Raw genomic sequence first — 21,758 nt, 5'->3', positions numbered from 1 at the left:
GTCTAGGAATACAGATGTTTTTCGGCTTTGTATCAAGGCTACAAAACAAAAGTGTAGGCTTCTCATTCTCTGTGAACATTTCTATTGAAATGAACTGTTGATGATAGCAATTCCATGGACAGGGTTAAACTAATTTCCATTTATGTTTTCTTTTGTGAGGGTAGAGAGAGACTCATTTTCATAAAGTGCCATTTCAGGCTTAATTTCAAACATTCCACTGCCCAGAGAAGAGCTAAACCTGGACTTTTCACTCTTTAAATACGTTTTAAATAGCCTGCTCTAAGTCATTCTGGCTTTGGTGCCAGAAGGGCTGGCATGTTGAAATGTGAGGTGAGATCATGAAAATGTGCATCAATGGTGTCAAACTGACATACATAAAAACAGTCTACTGCAATGTGAAAAGTAGGGCCTTTCTACAATACCTATAGAAAGTCATCATATCTTGTCAAAATCCTTATCATTTTCACATTACGATCTGGATTGAATTTTAGACAAATTCAATCTAACCTTTTCCAATTGTATTTACACACTATAACGTTCAACGTCAAAGTGAAAATAACGTTAGTTTATTTTTTTTAATTCTGAACAATTATTACAATTTAATTGGTAAAATGTCTGGTTTAGATAAGTGAGTGTCCCTCCAAACTGGATGACCGTGCCAGAAGGATATTGATCAGGGAAGCTATTAAGAAGTCAAAGGTAACTTTGAAGGATTTACAAGCCCTTATGGTTGAGATTGATTGGCCTGTGCTTGTGACAACAATCTCCCAAACGTTACACAAAGCTGGCCTGTATGGCAGGGTGGCAAGAAAGAATCCTCTTCTGAAAAAGTGCCACACTAAGTCTTGTTTGCACTTATGGATTCTGATGGCATGTGGCAAAATGATATATGGTCAGATTATGAAGCATGCATCTCTCTCTCTCTCTCTGGCATCACCGGTTCCTCTTTTTATCTCTCTCCCACTGATTGAGCAACTCAGCGAATACTCTCGGCCCGACAAATGCCCTCCTCCTCGTCACAAATGCATTTTGTGCAAACAGCTTTAAATTTAGAATAATTACAGATTCACAGTGACTTTTCAATCCGGCCCTCTTTAAATGTCTGTTCTTCAGCAAGAGTCTGCTCCAGCACAATCGTGATCCTGGATCACAGCAACTCTTGTTCTCTCTCGCCTCTTTCTCTGTCATCCATCAGACCTGACTCGCCTTTGCCCCCAGCGCACACTGCTATTCCAGGGACGGCAGCATGTGCTTTCGCTCTCATCATATACTCTGGCCCTTGAAGTTTGTAAATTGGCCCTCACACCGGCAGTGTCTCCGGGCGACGGAGTCTGATCAATGCTGCCGAGGTGCTGCTGTTGGTGCCAGCTGTCACTGACAGAAACTGCCGCCACCTCCGGTTTTTGAAAATCTCGAATTGATGTCCAGAGGCTCCCAGAGCAGACAGGACACTCAATAAATGTGATTTCTCAATGTGAGACACAAGAAACTGTGACCACCAAATGAGCTTAGATGAGAAACCATATGGTTAAGTGGGAACTAAATTTGGGATTCAAATGTGTTAATACAAACTTAGCTACAGAATTGTGCCATTGCACATCCCTGATAGACAATCCTGCTTAAAGTATCTTAAACTGGTGGGTGGTTTTAAAAAGTGATCCATGCTGTTCTAGGTGGTTGACCAGCTGGAATTTCAGCTGGTTAAAATGGTTTCAACATCTTGAGCCAGCGAAAACAGCTACAATGTTCCAAAAACCAGACTGTTTTGAACTGGTCTGGTGCTGGTCTGGCTGTTGAACTAGCATAGCCAAGATGTTCAAATCATTTTGGTGAAGCTGGTTGAATTTCCTGGCTTAGCCAATTAAGATGCTTGGTGGGGAAACCAGCAAAACAGCATTCCATGGTGGAAAATAAAACATATTATGTCTGTTTCAGCATGGTTTTGACTAGGTAGACCATCTTGGTCCAGCTTTAACACCATGGTTTCTGCTTTTTGCATGGCTTGTTTTCTGAAAAAAAAAAAAAAAAAGAAATAGGTTCATGAATTTATATGTTTGTCCAGATTGGTTCTGGTGCTGGTCTAGCTGTTGGACCAGCATAGTCAAGATGTTATGCATATCTTTTTGGTGAAGCTGATTGGTTTTCCTGGCTTAGCCAATTAAGAAGGCTGGTGGGGAAACCAGTACACCAGCATCTCATGGTGGAATCTAGCACACAAAATGCAAATTATTTTTTTGCATTTGTCCCTTTTATATGTGGCAAGGGTTTTAGGCTCCATTTCAAAAACTGCCAATGTTGGCAGCATTTTAAATCATCATAGTTGCTCTCCTGACATGAAGTCCTTATTATATTATAACCTTATTAAGCTGAAATTCGAAGGAAACAAAAGTATCCTTCGCGTATATATTGCAACAAGCTCAGATAAGATATGATTCAAGACACGTTTGATTATTTATTAACAACAAATCTATGATTTGAATAAAAAATCTTTTAAAAAGAACCTTGAACATTTAAGAAACCAAATGAACATTTAAATAAATAAATAAATAAATATGTGAAAAATCAAAAATCAAGTGGCCACTATGTCTTTAAATATTTCCACACTCGAGACTTTATCCTTTATGAGGGGGAATAAAGGGAAAAAATTTTTTTTTTTAAATAATTATGATTTTGTTCTTGATTTTCATTTTCTCGTCGTGATACAAGGAATATTATTATAATATTAATATGATTGTGTATAATGTTGCACAATAAAGTTACCCATCCCCATTTTACTCACTCACATTTGGTGCTTTGCGAGGGTTACATTTTGGTCCCTGGTTGTGAATCTTGACGCTTGGATTGAAATAAAGCTACTGTGCATTCAGAAAAATACAAACAAATAATCTACTAGGTTATCTAGATTTTTCTCCATAAAAACATTACCGTGCATGTGGTATACAGTTTTACTGAAAGCCGGCACATGTCTATTTGTGTGCTACTTATATCATGTTGTTAGCTTAGCAAAATGCTAACCCCAAACTCCATTGAAATCAATATTGAATCGAGCCTCCTGTGCATGAGGAGAGCTATTTGTATGATGCACAGAGTTGCTTACTATGTAGAGTGTTCCAAATCAATCACATATGAGGATTAATTAGGATATTGCCTTACAAGGAAGCGGTCTATGCAGGCAGTAGACTGCATGGCAGCTTACCACGTTTTGAATCAAAATCGACTAGTCTTTAACTACTGTACTGCATTGTCGTCTATACACACCGTGTATATAGTCATCTGTTTCCATGTGTGACAATTGTGTAGGTAATTTGTCAATTAACAAATTAGTTAATTGCCACAGTTTTAATTGGTCCAAATACCAATTGGTATCATTTATCAACCAACTTGATAAGCATTTTATGTGTAATGAGTGTAATGTGAAGGGACAGATCTTACAATATAGAGCAAACCTTTTTTTTTTTTTTGCTTGCTTTTCATTTAGTCAGCATTTACTCTAAATAGTCCAGAGTGTTAACCCCTTGTGTTGATATTGGTTTAACCATAGGCTACAGGACAAAAGGCAGGCATATACGACTGATTATAGAATCTCTATATATATATCACAACTTTAGAATTTATTCATATCAATTTAATGCATAAAATGTAATGTTCTTCCCAATTTTGGATTATTGTTTGAAGAATCGCAACTACAGTAAAATGTGAAAAATGCTTCTGTTATCCTGTTATGAATATACCCAAAATTGAGTTAACAATCGTGATGCATGTGCACTCTATCTTGTAGCTCTCTGAGTATTGGGAAGCAGTCAGCCTGAACTAGCTGTGATGAGCTGAGGGAAGCTTATGCAATTGAGAGTCATGTTATGGAGGAGAATGTGCTTTGCATTCAGAGACACTCTGCTAATAAGCTGGAGTCAATGAGCCTGACAGGACTCTTCAGGTTTAGTGAGAAAAAAAATCCAAGGAAACCATGGTAACTTTAATACTTTACAAATTTCTTCAGAAAGTGTCTCAATGTGGGCTGTTACGTGTGTAACGTTTTATTCACCAGAGCAACAATGAAATAACTTGCAGAAAAATGAAAAAGCATTTTTCTTTTTTAAGAAAACAGATTAAACCGGCCTAAACCTGGTGGGGGAAAAAACACAAACCATATTAAGGATGTAAGCTAGTCTGTTTTTCTTAGTATAGATGGGCTTTTGGCACTCATCAGCTGGTCTGTAAGGGAGACCAGCTGGCTCACCAGCTAAACCAGCAAAAAAACAGCTTGGCCAGGCAGTGAGACCAACTAAACCATTCCTAAACCAGCAAACCCTAACTGATCCTAGCCCCAATCTAACCCTAGACCTAAGACCAGTAAACCATCAAATGCTGCTTTTAGCAGGGAAGATGTTTTGTGGGTCTAGCTGATCTCCTCTCTTGGCTAAGCTGGTATATTTCTGGTATAGCCACCTGACCAGCTGTGCTTCAAGTGCCCAAAACCTTTCTTAAACCATCAAAAGACACTATAAAAACCATCTTGGCCAGGCTGAGAGAGAGCTTTAAAACTTAGTCTGGTTTAAGTGCTATTCTTTTGCTTGTTTTTTTCCCAGACAGAAATTAGTGAGACGTATTTACCTGTGCACTTTCTGCTAGTGTCTTCTCTCTTGGAAGAGCTCAAGAGCTTGCAGTTGAAGTTCTCCTCCCAGAACTCAGCAAACCAGACGTTTCTCCTGTTGTTCTCCAGTGTACGTGACTTAAAGTAGATGTCAAACCCTGAAAAGGACAATGCAGCTCCGTAAGTGATGATATCAGGTGATAGATTACTAAATAAATATGTCATGTGCATTTGACTTCATTAGGCTTTGTATATGAATTAGCTAGCCTAAATTTTCTACCAAAGAAACCAAGCTGTGTACTAGTACTGTGTGCACAATGCTGAGTTTTGTCTTGGTTACAGCTCAGTCATTACCATGCTTAAAATACCAGCATTGCTGGTTCAAGTCAAGTCAAGTCAAGTGGTTTTTATTGTCGTTTCAACCATATACAGTTAGTACAGTACACAGCAAAACGAGACAACGTTCCTCCAGGACCATGGTGCTACATAAAAACAACAAAGGACCAACACAGGACCACATGAGACAACACAACGAAATAAAATACCTATATAAAAAAAACCTACATATACCTATATAAAGTGCACGTGCAAACATGTGCAAAAAGTACAGGACAGTACAACAAATTACTGACAATGAACAGGACAATAGACAGTGCAGCGCCGACCAGTACTCAGTAGTGCAAAAAGATGACAGTTTCTAAAATGTAAACATAACATACTATGAGATAATGTTCTATGCACATAGCAGTTATTGAGGTAGCAGACAGTTATAAAGTGACAGTAATTAAAGTGCAACTCAGGACACGTGTGTGTCAAACCAGTCTCTGAGTACTGAGGAGTCTGATGGCTTGGGGAAGAAGCTGTTACACAGTCTGGCCGTGAGGGCCCGAATGCTTCGGTACCTCTTGCCAGACGGGAGGAGGGTAAAGAGTTTGTGTGAGGGGTGTGTGGGGTCGTCCACAATGCTGGTTGCTTTATGGATACAGTGTTTTTTGTAAATGTCTTTGATGGAGGGAAGAGAGACCCCAATGATCTTCTCAGCTGTCCTCACTATCCTCTGCAGGGCTTTGCGGTCCGAAACGGTGCAAGTCCCAAACCAGGCAGTGATGCAGCTGCTCAGGATGCTCTCAATAGTCCCTCTATAGAATGTAGTGAGGATGGGGGTTGGGAGATGTGCTTTCCTCAGCCTTCGAAGAAAGTAGAGACGCTGCTGGGCTTTCTTGGTGATAGAGCTGGTGTTGAGGGACCAGGTGAGGTTCTCCGCCAAGTGAACACCAAGGAATTTGGTGCTTTTGACGATCTCCACAGAGGAGCCGTCGATGTTCAGCGGAGTGTGTTCACCTTGTGCTCTCCTAAAGTCAACAACCATCTCTTTTGTTTTGTCGACATTCAGGGACAGGTTGTTGGCTCTACACCAGTTCGTCAGCCGCTGCACCTCCTCTCTGTATGCTGACTCGTCGTTCTTGCTGATGAGACCCACCACGGTCATGTCATCGGCGAACTTGATGATGTGATTCGAGCTGTGCATTGCTGCACAGTCGTGAGTCAGCAGAGTTGAACAGCATTGGACTGAGCACACAGCCCTGGGGGGCCCCAGTGCTCAGTGTGGTGGTGGTGGAGATGCTGTTCCCGATCCGGACTGACTGAGGTCTCCCAGTCAGGAAGTCCAGGATCCAGTTGCAGAGGGAGGTGTCCAGGCCCAGCAGGTTCAGCTTTCCAATCAGGTGCTGGGGAATGATTGTGTTGAATGCTGAGCTGAAATCTATGAACAGCATTCGAACGTATGAGTCCTTATTGTCTAGGTGGGTGAGGGCCAGATGGAGGGTTGTGGTGATGGCATCGTCCGTTGAACGGTTTGAACGATACGCAAACTGCAGTGGGTCTAGTGAGGGGGGCATCTGGGTCTTAATCTGCCTCATGACGAGCCTCTCGAAGCACTTCATGATGATGGATGTAAGTGCGACGGGACGGTAGTCGTTGAGGCAGGACACTGAAGACTTCTTTGGCATGGGGATGATGGTGGTGGTTACCAATAGTTTGCCAATCATGCTTCTTAAATAGCCATATCAGCAAGACTTTCTTGTTCAACCAGCATAACCAGCTTCAAGTTTCACATGGCTATGCTGGCAAACCACACTAAACAGTATTAACCAGTGGAAATTTACACTGGAATAAACTGGTCTTTTCAGCATTGTTGTTACAGTTGGAAGCCTAGGTACCTTGTCTTGTGTATGTTACGTAGAGTACAATTAACCTAACACCAGTTTTATTCAAAGGCTACATAATTTTAGAATGAAGTATCTGCAAATTTCTTCAAGAATAGTAAAAATTCGCCATTGCATGTTATGTAACTGGAGAGTAAATTGGTCGACTTTATACTTTTGTAAGATTTTGTCTCATCGAGCTGTCCATTAACAGGCCTTAATCAATCTTTGTGACAACACAAGTTCTACTTAGCCTAAAACAATATCCTTACTTAAAATGCATCCTGTCAAGTAGCAGAGAATTTAATTAGACCATTGGCCATTAGCAGACAAACAAAAACATTTATCAAACTAGATACTTGAGAAGATGCTTTGCTTCTGTCCTTGCTGCCCAGCATCATTGCTAATAATGTGTCTCATCAAAATAGGTCTTTGGACTAATGAGGCTTTCACAAGCAAGTCTTCATCCACGGAGCAGCCACAAAGACAAAGGTCAGCAAAGTATTTCATTTCACCAGAGGGTTTGGCTAACCTTACATAGTCATAGCTCATTTAAACTTTGTTTGCTTCCAGTCTGAAGTCTGAAAAAGAGGGCAAGTCTGAGTCTGTCTTGCCTAAAGAGGGGAAATAAGTGTTAAGAAAGAGATAAGGTGTTATCATGAAGCTGCTACAGCAGAGCTGCCCTAAGCCAGTCTCTAGATGCAGCTTAAACCATTGCATACTTTTGGGCATTGCATACTCTCGAATTGGAGCAAGTATCCGGCCTATTTGCAGCTCCCAAGCTCCACGCCCTGAGTTGCCATCTTAAGGGCTGTAGTGTGGTCGTGAAGTCTGTCATCAATTCTTTCGTGATTGGTTGTGACAAGACATAGTATGCCCCACCACAAAAATAAGACTTAAAATGTGTTAGTCCGCAATTCAAAACACTAAACAAGTATGCACTGAATTCTCAATGTTGCCTCAAGGCGTATGTCGAACGTTAGTGTGAACGTTAGTGTGAACTGTCCACATGCTCCAAATGCTTTGGATTGTCTGGCAGATGCATATATGTAATAGTTATTACAGTATATATTAAACCTTATTGCACATTAGGGATGCTTTTTCCAAGTGCTTTGGATTGTCTGAAGATGCATAAATGTAATAGTTATTACAGTATACTGAAAAACCTTTGCAAACTGTCCATTTTCTGTTTAAATGGACTTAACCTCAAATTACTTCTTCAGGTTGATTGATGCACGCTTTGTGTTTATTTGTCAGATGTGCTCTACATACCACTCAACGGGCATACTTAACTCGGATCCTCAGCAGGGTCATGTGATCTCATAAATTTTACTAATTGCTGCTTATTTGTATACATGCCATGCACACAAGAAATTCCCGAAGGCTTGTCCGTGTCATTTTCTTGGTGACTAGAGGACAAAACTCAGAGCTTCACCTTTTGTTTAAACCGCTTAACAGCTGCTCTGTCTGCTCTGTTGAAGAGTAATTAGCAGGCTGCCTTCGAATCTCTGCCACGATGGAAGCCAAGACCTGTGCTTGCGAGCAAATAATGTCACTTGTTTATACATATTAAAAATGTATCTAAAATAAGACTTTTGACCCTAGTTTACATTAGTCAAAAGCCGTAGGGGGTTTGGATTAGACATGTACTAGACATGAAAACAATATGCGAAGACAGCTTGAAACAATCCATTAAAGTGTGGCGTCACATACAAAATGTATCCTCCTAATTTATTTAAATGGGCAAACCCTCTTTGCCTTTGACTGTTTGTTTCCTCTGAAATTACTCTTGATTGAAGAAGCTAACTATAAAGCTGCAAATGACAGTGAGCACTCTAATATGTATATATATATATATATATATATATACACACACACACACACACACAACATTAAAACCACCTGCCTGATATTGTGTAGGTCCCCCTCGTGCCGCCAAAACAGTGCCATCCCGCATATCAGAATAGCATTCTGAGAAGATATTCTTCTCACCACAATTATAAAGTGTGGTTATCTGAGTTACCGTAGACTTTGTCAGTTCGAACAAGTCTGGCCATTCTCTGTTGGCCTGTCTCATCATCAAGGCATTTCTGTCTGCAGAACTGATGCTCACTGGATATTTTTTGTTTTTGGAACCATTCCGAGTTACTTCTAGAAACTGTGTGAGAATCCCAGGAGATCAGCAGTTACAGAAATACTCAAACCAGCCCGTCTGTCACCAACAATCCTCCATGCGATTATCTAATCAACCAATCATTTGGCCGCAGTGCAGTGCATAAAATCATGAAGATACGGGACAGGAACTTTAGTTAATGTTCACATCAACCATCATAATGGGGAAAAAATGCCATGGTCGAAATCACTGAGATCACATTTTTGGTTGATTAGATAATCGCATGGAGGATTTGGTTGATGTGAACATTAAAACTAGTGGTATATTAACTGTATATGCATGATTTTATATAATCAGCTAATCTTATGGCAGCAGTGTAATGTATAAAATAAAGCAGATATGGGTCATTAGCTTTAGTTAATGCTCACATCAACCATCAGAATGGGGGAAAAAATGTGATCTCAGTGATTTCGACCGTGGCATGATTGTTGGTGCAAGAGGTCTGGTATGAGAACTTCTATAACTGCTGATCTCATGGGGTTTTCACACACAACAGTCTTTAGAATGTAAAGAGAATGGTGCAGGGGAACAAAATATAGAACGAGCAGTTCTGTGAACAAAAAAGGCTTGTTAAATGACAGAGGTCAGAGAATAATGGCAAGACTGGTCCAAGCTGACAGGAAGGTGACAGTAACCTAAATAAATAAGCATTACAACAGCGCTATGCAGAAAAGCATTTCTGAACACGCAACATGTTTAACATTGAGGAGGATGGGCTACACCAGCAGAAGACCCCTCCGGGTACCACTACTGTCAGCTTAAAACAGGAAACTGAGGCTGCAGTGGGCACAGGCTCACCAAAACTGGACAGTACATGATTGGAAAATCATCACCTGATCTAAGAAATCTGGATTTCTGTTGAGGTACAGAGATGGTAGGCCCACTGCAGCCTCAGTTTTCTGATCTTAACTGACAGAAGTGGAACCCAATGTGGCCTTCTGCTGTTGTAGCCAATCCACCTTCAAGGTTCGACATGTTGTGCATTCTGAGATGCTATTCTGCTCACTACAATTGTACAGAGGGTTTACCGTAGAATTTGTATCACCTCAAACCAGTCTGGCAATTCCCAGTTAACCTCTCTCATCAACAAGACATTTTCATCCACAGAACTGCCACTCACCTGTTGTTTTTTTGCACCATTCTCTATACACCCCTTAGAATGCTGCACATGAAAGTCCCAGGAGATCAGCAGTTACAGAAATACTCAAACCAGCCCATCTGGCACCAACAATCATGACATGGTCTAAATCACTGGGATCACATTTTTCTCCATTCTGATGGTTGATGTGAACATTAACTTAAGCTCCTAACCTGTATCTGCATGATTTATGAATCACACTACTGCCACAAGATTAGCTGATTAGATAATTGCATAAATAAGTAGGTGCACAAGTGTTCCTAATGAAGTGCCCAGTGAGTGTATATACAGTATATACAGTATGTAAAGAATAAATTGATGATACTAATCCTAAAAACAGCCAAAAAAATTTTTTACTAGTCAAATGGACATAATTTTACAGTAATCTGTAAGGTGGATTCAGCTTTTACCCATCTACAGAGATTGCTGTGGTTTCCATAGGTATTATTGTTATTCCAGGTCAAATCAACCAAATTTCAGAAAGATCCCAGGCTGACATTTTTTATTTTGTTAATACATTTTGGGGGGCACAAAAGGATTCAGATGACCCCTAATGATGCATTCCCCTAAAAGTATTGCACTGACTAAAGAGTCACGTGTGTCATTCTTAATGGTAGTGAAATGTTTGTGCTTTTAACATTCTGGATTTCATGAGAATAAATACATTTACATTTCTAGTTTCAATATTGTTTGTACTTCAGACATTAATTTTGTTGGACAAGAAAAACTACCTTCATACCATGTGAGACATTTGGTTTTCGACCACTGGGTAAAACATTTTACAATTTAGGAATGAAGCCACGTTGAGAGCCCCATATACGTATGTAGTATTTAACCATAAAGACACCTTAAAATTAAGATCTATGAAGGAAAGTTTGTTCTGAAACTGAATCAAGATATCTTCAATTCGTCTGGAGTTATGGGCACTTCAACGGTTTTTTTTTGGGACAAATTAACATGTTATGCAACAATGGGTGCTGAAATAAATTGTTTTTAGTTAGACATACCTAGCTCTGTGTGGGGGGAAAATAAATGTAGTTTTACTACAAAATAATAGATGAAAATTTCAATTTTGACCCCCTCTACAAAATAATTGATTACTCAATAAATATTTATCCATAGCAATTAATCTGTTGGCATTCATCATCATATATGTTTATCTTTCACCAGTTCCATTAAGTTTAAACACTGACAATTTGGAAAGAATGTCTGGATATTACTATTGAACTGTAATGCATTAAGCATATCTGGAACTACTTCATAGCCATTAAGTTTTGTGAGTGATCATTTACTGTCAATTATCGCAAAATGAACTCAGACAGGGTGAACAGGACCTTGATGCACAAGAGTTCTTAAAATAAATATTGCTATGAAATTATTTTATTCTGTGAGAAGAGACCACGTGGTAATATGAGATGAGAAACCAGCAATATAGGAAATTGGTTACCTGCCAAAACGATCAATTATATTGTTTAGCAATCAGTATGCAAAAAAAAATCTGACCACAGAATACCAGAACTGACCAATCAGAATCAAGTATTCAAGAAAGCTGTGCAATAGTTAATTCATTCCTCCCTATGACATATGTGTATTTTCAGCTTTTCAACAAGCATCGTCATGGAAGATTAATCCATGCAAAGGCATACGCCACATCCCTCTGATTCTACGACCCATGGACAATCCATTGTCATGGGAAGCATGACAATTACTGAGAAAAAAAAAAAAAATCCCATCCTGAAACCAATTTAAAAATCACTAGTCTACCTTAAAGTCAACATAAAACACAATACATTTCCAAAAAACAAGATATTTAACAAGAAAAATGTAATCAATTGGGAATTGACTAGATCATGAAAAGTTTGCATTACATACCAAAATGGAGCCAGGCTGTTGGAGGGTAGGGGTTCAAGTGTAGGGATTAGGAGTCAGCCAAAAAGAAAAGTCTAGCAAGTAATTACTTTTTGATGAAAGATTTCAAAGACATCACAAAACCTAATGATAGTTTGGAAACTCTTTTTTTTTTCATTCTTTTTACAATACCATTCGGTTTATCCACCTCTAAATCTCAACAGAAACATTCAAATTGTTCAGATATGACAACCCCCAATGCCCCAAACACAACTGATCCACTTTGGCCCAACCTTCAGTTACACAAGAATTCATAGCTGCTGGCAGCATCCATCCTGTCAAGCCATGCACAAAACCTCAGGTGACAATCACTAGCTTTGACGACACTTCAAATAAAGTGCCTGAGCTTCTAGTGCTACGCTAGATTGCTGCTGATGTCATGTACGGTCCGAGGTTAAATGTTGCTCAGAGCCTTTAGAGAGAAAAGGCAAACCAAACGGATCTTTAAATCAACAAGGACCACACTCAAAGCTGTCACTCCACTTCAAGTGTCTCTAAGTGTCTACTATAATGTTGTTGTGGAGTGCAAGTGACTAATGCACTTGCAATTTGTCTACATCTCTGAAGTGAGCTCCAGACAGATGGAGGACTGACAACTTCAGATCGATTTTACTAAAACAAGTCATTGGGGGGAGTTAGTGAAGAATAATTTAGATGAGTAGCATTCTTGAGATAATTTTGAAGGCGCTTTTTATCAGATAAACACAAAAACAATGAAATACGCTTTACAAAACTTCATCAGAGTGCTTCATCATTTGCAAAGGTCTTATAGACTGGAACAATGACAATTGATTGAGTATCTCTGTTTTAGTGATATCTGTCAGGAAGAAGAAACATTTTATGCATCCTTTAGACCCCTTTTCGCTCTAGCAACTTAATATATCTTATTAACTGTATAAATATCAAGGGCACTTTATAATTCTTTTTGACGCATTGTTTCCAAGACAAAAAACTCCTGATCTTACCGCACACTGTGTCAGCCATCTTGGTTCCAGAAGTATTTCTCTCTTAAATTATTTCCATAAGGATTTCATAAAAACCTTCATATTCTAAGCCATAAACCAAACCAACCAGCTATGAGGCGAATCACAGCATTCAAACATTGTTTTGAAGCAAAAAAATTTGCAAATATATAAACCGTTTTAGTGTAAGGAGACGACTCAATTGTGGAATTCACAGTAACCACATATCTATCAGGAAGACTCACAGACATATATTATATTGATGAATGGAAATGTAAGGTCTCTCTTTGGAATATGCCCCATCTGGCGGTCCAAAGTTGTTGTACTCGGAACCGTCATATCCTCCCGGAGGTAGGAGGCAGGGGCGAGGAGCCAGCTCAGAGCGCAGCCGGGCCCAGGACTCTGATAGTGGGTGACTCCATAATCAGAAACATTAGCAGCAGGGATACAACTACATGCTGCCTTCCACAAGCAACAACTTCAGATGTAAACAGGGAACTTCAGAACATTCTGATGAAACATAAGACTGCAAATCGACTCATCATTCATGTGGGGAAGAATGATATTCATAAAGAACTCCTTAAGAAGGATTTCAATGAACTTTTTGAAACACTTAAAAGACTGAAAGTTCAAACATTCATCAGTGGACCACTTCCAGCAAGAGGAACAAACAGGTTTTCATGGCTGCTTGGGCTTAATACATGGCTGCAAAAAACCTGCAATATAAAAGGAGTTAACATCATTGACAACTTCATCCTTTTCTGGAGTCAGAGGCAACTGTTTCAACAGGAAGGCCACCACCCAAACAAACTTGGTTCAAGAGTGCTAAAGGACAATATCTACTTCTCCCTCAATCATCCTTCTGCAGTGTGTGCCAATCCACTCAATCTGAATGGCACACACACACACCTGGACACAGTATGAATGACCACAGGACTTCACTTCAGCACCTGAATGGACATGCGGTTGACAAATCACACAAGGACAATGATAACACCACTCAGCCACAACAATTTCTGCTCACGGACACAATCTCAGCTGAGCCCTGCCCACAAAGCTCACCACAGACAGACTGTGACATATTAGAACTGCTCCAAGATTCAGCACCCAAGGACGATTTTCTGGAAAACACCCAGGGAAACCAGGACAGCATATTAAAGCCTCCGATAACACCAGAGCAACAGCCCCTCTCACCAGACATGTTATCCCTCTCTCCAGCATCTCCACATCTGTGCTTCTCAGAGAAAATGGAAGAACTGGTGTATGCTGGAACCAAACTATCCCACTCTTTTGCTGCAAGCCCCCAGATATCAAGCAAAAAACAGCAGTCCCCTCAACCACCAAAGCCTGCGGGCCCAGCTCGCCTTCCCCCTCCTCCTGATAGAGCTCTCCGGCCTCTGCCACAACGCCAGGGCTCACACCCTCCTCCATCTGCTCGCAGTGAACCAAAAACAACTGATACCAGCTCTCAGTGATATGTGTCGGGTCTCCCCCTATGATAACAGTAACTTTCTCAAACGTTTACAAAACAAGCGGGAACCCAGTGTGCCTGTATCTTTCTTTATTGCTGTTCGATTACATGATAGAAAGTCTAAGGCCTTCAAAAGCCATACAGCAAACCCATCTAATCTGGTGCTTATTACACGTCAAACTAAGATTGCTGTGGGGACAAAAAGTAAGACTGTTAAGTTTGCACTTTTAAACATCCGCCCACTTAAAAATAAATCACTTCTAGTCAACGACTTAATAAGCACATACAACCTGGATTTTATGTTTCTAAATGAAACTTGGCTAGAAGACAGCTGTAGTGCAACAGTCCTTAATGAAACATCCCCTCCTACCTTTACTTTTTGGAGTGTCTGCAGAGAAGGTAGGAGAGGTGGGGGTTTAGCTGCTCTTTTTAAAGATGTCTATCAATGTAAGCAAATATCATTTGGGAATTACCCGTCTTTCGAATATCTGGGTAGTGTGTTAAAAGGTGCATGCATTTTACTTATTATTTACAGGCCTCCAATATACTCTCCAGCCTTTGCGGAGGACTTTACAGAACTGTTATAGAATAGAATCCTTTATTTTTTTTGGTCACACATTATACACACAGTTTTTTGCATATATACAGTGAAATTGATTAGTTTTCACATATCCCAGCTAAGCTGGGGTCAGAGTGTAGGGTCAGCCATGATACAGCGCCCCTGGAGCAGATAGGGTTAAGGGCCTTGCTCAAGGGCCCAACAGTGGCATCTTGGTGGTGCTGGGGCTTGAACCCCCAACCTTCTGGTTAGTAACCCTGAGCCTCAACCACAGGGCCCCTAACGATTATCAACAATTACCTCAGAGTTTGACTGGTTTGCCATTGCTGGAGATTTTAACATTCACATAGATAATGCAAAAACCAATATGGCAAAAGAAATCAAAACTGTTTTAAAAACTTTTGATCCGACTCAGCATGTACATGGTCCCACACATAATCATGGACACACTCTAGATTTACTTATCAGTAAGGGTCTAAACATTTCATCGATTGTTATTAAGGATGTAGCACTGTCTGATCATTTCTGTATTTTCTTTGATATATTGATCTCTCCTGCCATTGAAGCTAGATCTGTGTCTGTCAAGAAGAGATGCTTAAATGAGAACACTAGTGTACTATTTATGAAGGCTATATCTTTAACACCAAGTATATCTGCTGGCTCTGTTGATTTTCTCCTTGATTCTTTTAACTCAAAAGTTAAGTGTAATTGATGATATTGCTCCTGTGAAAGTCAGGAAGAAGAGTGGCAGACAAAAAGCACCTTGGAGAAACTCAACAACAGTGCAAAATAGAAAAGACAATGCAGAAAAGCAGAGTGCATGTGGCGGAAGACAAAACTTCTATTCCATTATAACATCTACAAAGACAGCATCCATGCTTTTAATATGGAACTAGGCAAAGCTAGACAGACTTTCTTCTCAAATAGTATAAACAGCAACTTAAACGACACACACACACACACACTCTTTTTGTGACTGTAGAGAGACTGACAAACCCCCCAAGCCAGATTCCCAGTGAAATGCTCTCAGACAGCAAGTGCAGTGAGTTTGCTTCTTTCTTCTCTGAGAAAATCAATAATATCAGAAAGGTGATCAGCACATCCTTGAGTTGTGCTGGGGTCAGACAAATCAAACCACAACATTAGAAAGTAGTTACTATGTCTGATTTCAAAGAAATTGATGGCAACATTTTGGAAGAAACCATACAGCACCTTAAAACATCAACCTGCGCCCTTGATGCACTTCCCACATCTTTTTTCAAAAGTGTGTTCAACTGTTTAGAAGCATATCTCCTAGAAGTGATAAACTCCTCACTTCTCTCTGGGAGTTTTCCAAACTCCCTGAAAACTGCAGTTGTCAAGCCCCTCTTGAAAAAGAGCAATCTGGATAAGACCATATTAAGCAACTATAGACCAATCTCAAATCTTCCTTTCATAGGCAAGATCATTGAAAAAGTTGTCTTCAATCAGCTGAACAAATTCTTGAACTCAAATGGATACTTTGACAATTTTCAATCTGGATTCCGATCGCATCACAGCACAGAGACTCATAAAGATAATAAACGATATTCGCTTAAATACTGATACAGGCAAGTTATCAGTACTGGTACTACTCGACCTCAGTGCTGCATTTGACACTGTCGATCACAACATACTTCTTGACAGACTGGAAAACTGGGTGGGGCTTTCTGGGATGGTCCTAAAATGGTTCAGGTCATACTTAGAAGAGAGAGGTTATTATGTGAGTTTAGGAGACCATAAGTCTGAGTGGACGTCCATGACATGCGGAGTCCCTCAAGGCTCAATTCTTGCGCCACTCCTGTTCAACCTGTATATGCTCCCAATGAGCCAAATAATGAGAAAGATCCAAATTGCTTACCACAGCTATGCAGATGACACACAGATCTACTTAGCCCTAAATATCTACTTAGCCCCATTGACTCCCTGTGCCAATGCACTGATGAAGTAAACAGTTGGATGTGCCAAAACTTTCTTCAGTTAAACAAAGACAAAACTGAAGTCATTGCGTTTGGAAACAAAGATGAAGTTCTCAAGGTGAATGCATACCTTGACGCTAGGGGTCAAACAACTAAAAATCAAGTCAGGAATCTTGGTGTGTCTCTAGAGTCAGACCTTAGTTTCAGTAGTCATGTCAAAGCAATAACTAAATCAGCATACTATCATCTGAAAAATATTGCAAGAATTAGATGCTTTGTTTCCAGTCAAGACCTAGAGAAACTTGTGCATGCTTTCATCACCAGCAGGGTGGATTACTGTAATGGACTCCTCACTGGCTGTAACCCGCTCACACACACACACACACACACACACACACACACAAGACGAGACAGTCACAATGTAAATCAAAACTGCTTTTATTTTTAAAGAGCAGACGAAGGTACAGTGGGGAAAATCCAGAGGGAGAATGGTCGAGGTAAGCGTAGGGTCAAAGCCGGGGTAATCAGAATCAGATTAGCAGGAAGGACTAAACAGGGGAGCTAGGGGAACAAGAGAGGCTGGCAAGCTAAGGGGTAACGAATCACAGGGGGGTCAAAACTAGACGAGACTAGTGGGGGGCAAAGACACGGGAAACTAAATACAATAACCAACACTGGAGAAACGAATGCGTGTGGAATATATAGTGACGAGTGCAGGTGTAAACAATGACGAGGTGATTGGGACGAGTGCAGGTGGTCATAATGTTCTGGATGAGAGCGGGAAGCGAGCGAGTACGCTCGCGGAGTGCATGTGTGCCCGAGGGGGGAGATAGTCTACGAGCATGTGAGCTCGTAGGAGCAAAAACGAGCGTGCAAGCTCGAACGAGCAAAACGGGCGTGGAAGCCCGAGGGAGGAAAAAGAGCGTACGAGCTCAAGGGGGCGGAGCGAGGGAGTGGGGTTCGTGACAGTACTCCCCCCTCTGAATAGGACGGCTCCTGACGGCCGCGGGAGGCGGTGCAGGATAATCGGGGGACAGACAAAGGGAAGTGAGACAGTCCATGGGCAGTTCAAGGTAAGGTCAGGGGGAACATAGTGGACAGGCGGGTGGTCGGGAGATCTAGGGGGCAGCCATAGGGCAGAGACTGGGTCAGGGGGTCTGGAAGGCGACTGGAGGACAGGGACTGGGTCCGGGGGTCTGGAAGGTGACCACCGGACAGGAACAGGGTCAGGAGGCCAGGGAAGAGGCCACAGGACAGGGAGCGTGTCAGGGGGCCACCGGACAGGGTCAGGGGGCCAGGGAAGAGCCGTGAAAGGCGGAGCCGTGGAGGACTTGGGAGACGGAGCCTTGGAAGACGGAGCCGTGAGAGACTCGGCAGGCGGGGTACTGAGAGGCTGAGGAGGCGGCGCCATGGGGAGCCCAAGAGACAGGGCAGAGTGAGGTGGTGCCGCAGGAGGCTCTAGAGGCGGAGGCCTGGAAGGCTCTGGAGGTGGAGCCGAAGGAGGCTTTAGGGGCAAAGGCCTGGAAGGCTCAGGAGGTGGAGCCGATGACGGTGGCGCCGTGGGAGGCTCTAGCGAAGTAGGCCTGGAAGGCTCTGGAGGTGGAGCCAAGGGAGGTGGCGCCGTGGGAGGTCCCCGAGGCGACGACCTGGCAGGCTCTGTAGTCTCGGGGGGTAGAGCCATAGCAGGCTTGAGGGGCGGAGCTCTAGAAAGCTCTGGAGGGGGAGCCGTAGGAGGCCTGGGAGGCGGAGCCGTAGGAGGCTTGAGAGGCGGAGACATAGGAGGCTCGATAGGCGGAGCCGTAGGAGGCTCGGGAGGCTCTGGGAGTACAGCCGTGAGAGGCTCGGGGAAAAAGGTTGTGGAAGACTCGAGAGGCTCTAGAGGTGGGGCCCTGGAAGGCTCGAGAGGCTCGAGGGGGGGAGCCATGAGAGGCTTGGAAGGGGGTGGAGCCCTGAAAGACTCGAGAGGAGAAGCCCTGAGAGACTCGAGAGGGGAAGCCGTGAGAGGCTTGAGGGGTGGAGCCATGAAAGACTCGAGGGACGGAGCCCTGAGAGGCTCGAGGGGAGGAGGAGCCCTGAGAGGCTCGAGGGGAGGAGGAGCCCTGAGAGGCTCGAGGGGAGGAGGAGCCCTGAAAGACTCGAGAGAGGAAGCCCTGAGAGGCTTGAGAGGGGGAGGAGCCCTGAGAGACTCGAGAGGCAAAGCCGTGAGAGGCTTGAGGGGTGGAGCCATGAAAGACTCGTGAGGAGAAGCCCTGGGAGGCTTGAGGGGAGGAGGAGCCCTGAAAGACTCGAGAGGGGAAGCCCTGAGAGGCTTGAGAGGGGGAGGAGCCCTGAGAGACTCAAGAGGCGAAGCCGTGAGAGGCTTGAGGGGTGGAGCCATGAAAGACTCGTGAGGAGAAGCCCTGAGAGGCTTGAGGGGAGGAGGAGCCCTGAGAGACTTGAGAGGGGAAGCCCTGAGAGGCTTGAGAGGGGGAGGAGCCCTGAGAGACTCGAGAGGCAAAGCCTTGAGAGGCTTGAGGGGTGGAGCCATGAAAGACTCGAGGGACGGAGCCCTGAGAGGCTCGAGGGGAGGAGGAGCCCTGAAAGACTCGAGGGACGGAGCCGTGAGAGGCTTGAGGGATGGAGCCATGAAAGACTCGTGAGGCAAAGCCGTGAGAGGCTTGAGGGGTGGAGCCTTGAAAGACTCGTGAGAAGCCCTTGGAGGCTTGAGGGGTGGAGCCATGAAAGACTCGAGGGGAGAAGCCCTGAGAGGCTTGGAAGGAGGGGGAGGAGCCCTGAGAGACTCGAGAGGCAAGGCCGTGAGAGGCCTGAGGGGTGGAGCCATGAAAGACTCGTGAGGAGAAGCCCTGGGAGGCTTGAGGGGTGGAGCCATGAAAGACTCGAGGGGAGAAGCCATGAGAGGCGGTGCTCTGGGAGGCTCGAGAGGAAGAGCCCTGGGAGGCTTGAGAGGAGCCGCCTTGGGAGACTCGAGAGGCGGAGGCCGCGAGGGCTCTGAGGGGCGAGCAGAGGCTGGCAGAGCCGTGGAAGACTCTGGGGGCGGAGCAGAACCCGGCAGAGCCGTGGAAGACTCTGGGGGCGGAGCAGAACCCGGCAAAGCCGTGGAAGACTCTGGGGGCGGAGCAGAACCCGGCAGAGCCGTGGAAGACTCTGGGGGCGGAGCAGAACCCGGCAGAGCCGTGGAAGACTCTGGGGGCGGAGCAGAACCCGGCAGAGCCGTGGAAGACTCTGGGGGCGGAGCAGAACCCGGCAGAGCCGTGGAAGACTCTGGGGGCGGAGCAGAACCCGGTAGAGCTGTGGAAGACTCTGAGGGAACCTCTGCGGTCTTGAGCACAAGACGAGACTGGGGAGAAGGGGCCCTCTTCCTTCTCTTACGTCTTCGACCAACAGGGGACATGGCCATGGGGACGGTCGAGGCTACAGGCGCTGGCTCGCTGACCGTGGCGGACATGGGCGCTGACCGTGGCGGGCATGAGCGCTGGCTCGTTGGCCGTGGCGGGCATGGGCGCTGGCTCGTTGGCCGTGGCGGGCATGGGCGCTGGCTCGTGGGCCGTGGGCGCTGGCTCGTTGGCCGTGGCAGGCATGGGCGTTGACTCACTGGCCGTGCCAGGCTTCGAGGCTGGGGCCGTGACAGGCCTCGGGACTGGGGCCGTGTCTGGCTTCAAGACGGGGGCCGTGTCTGGCTTCAAGACGGGGGCCGTGGTAGGGAATGCTGGTTCAGTGTCTGCCTCCCCTACAGTAAACGAGTAACCAGCGTACAGTAGGGCGAGGTCAATAAACTGAGCCAGGTTAAGGGAGCAGCGACCACCAGGCATGAATGATGAGGCTGGCTCATTCAGTCCATGTTGAAAAATGGTTTTCAGAGCCACCTCATTAAAATTCACCTGGTTGGCCAGGACACAAAAATCCACAACATAAACCTCCAAGGGTTGACTCCCCTGACGCAACCCCACGAGTCGGGCCGCTGGCTCCATAATGTCGAGGGCGGGGTTATGAGTTACACAACCGCTGCCTCGCATAAAAAACCCTTGGTCAGCGTCCGAAGAGCCATAAAACCTCTCCGGGGGTGGAGAGTGCACGGCGCTCAGAAATGCACTGGAGGCATAAACGGGCTCAGGGGCAGACACAGGTGAAATAGGGTGAAACAAATCAGAAATAGCGCATACCTGCTGCCCCTGAGCCGTGAGCGCGTGGTCATCTCTCCACACTGTAGCTCCTCGTGCCGAATGTGACGTGCTTCTCCGCTCTAGTGAGCTGCGCGAATCCTTAGCGCGGGGCATTGTGACTGTCTACGGTGAGGTTGGTTATTCTGTAACCCACTCACACACACACACAAGACGAGACAGTCACAATGTAAATCAAAACTGCTTTTATTTTTAAAGAGCAGACGAAGGTACAGTGGGAAAAATCCAGAGGGAGAATGGTCGAGGTAAGCGTAGGGTCAAAGCCAGGGTAATCAGAATCAGATTAGCGGGAAGGACTAAACAGGGGAGCTAGGGGAACAAGAGAGGCTGGCAAGCTAAGGGGTAACGAATCACAGGGGGGTCAAAACTAGACGAGACTAGCGGGGGGCAAAGACACGGGAAACTAAATACAATAACCAACACTGGAGAAACGAATGCGTGTGGAATATATAGTGACGAGTGCAGGTGTAAACAATGAACAGGAGTGCAGATGACGCGAGTGCAGGTGTAAACAATGACGTGGTGATTGGGACGAGTGCAGGTGGTCATAATGTTCTGGATGAGAGCGGGAAGCGAGCGAGTACGCTCACGGAGTGCATGTGTGCCCGAGGGGGGAGACAGTCTACGAGCATGTGAG

At 44.1% G+C, this 21,758-nt stretch overlaps 1 protein-coding gene across 1 annotated transcript in view; it reads right to left on the bottom strand.

Annotated features, from left to right (window-relative positions):
• Nucleotides 1–21,758, bottom strand: part of LOC127641177 (metabotropic glutamate receptor 7-like) — a 258,371-nt gene that overhangs the window by 95,773 nt on the left and 140,840 nt on the right. The window contains exon 5 of the mRNA XM_052123989.1: nucleotides 4,612–4,749. Within this exon, the coding sequence (XP_051979949.1) occupies nucleotides 4,612–4,749 (138 nt within the window). The remainder of the gene's footprint in view (nucleotides 1–4,611; nucleotides 4,750–21,758) is intronic.

The sequence above is a fragment of the Xyrauchen texanus genome, chromosome 50 (assembly GCF_025860055.1).
Source record: "Xyrauchen texanus isolate HMW12.3.18 chromosome 50, RBS_HiC_50CHRs, whole genome shotgun sequence".
Taxonomy (NCBI): domain Eukaryota; kingdom Metazoa; phylum Chordata; class Actinopteri; order Cypriniformes; family Catostomidae; genus Xyrauchen; species Xyrauchen texanus.
The sequence above is the reverse complement of the archived record's forward strand: the minus strand, read 5'-3'. Positions and strand labels throughout refer to the sequence as shown.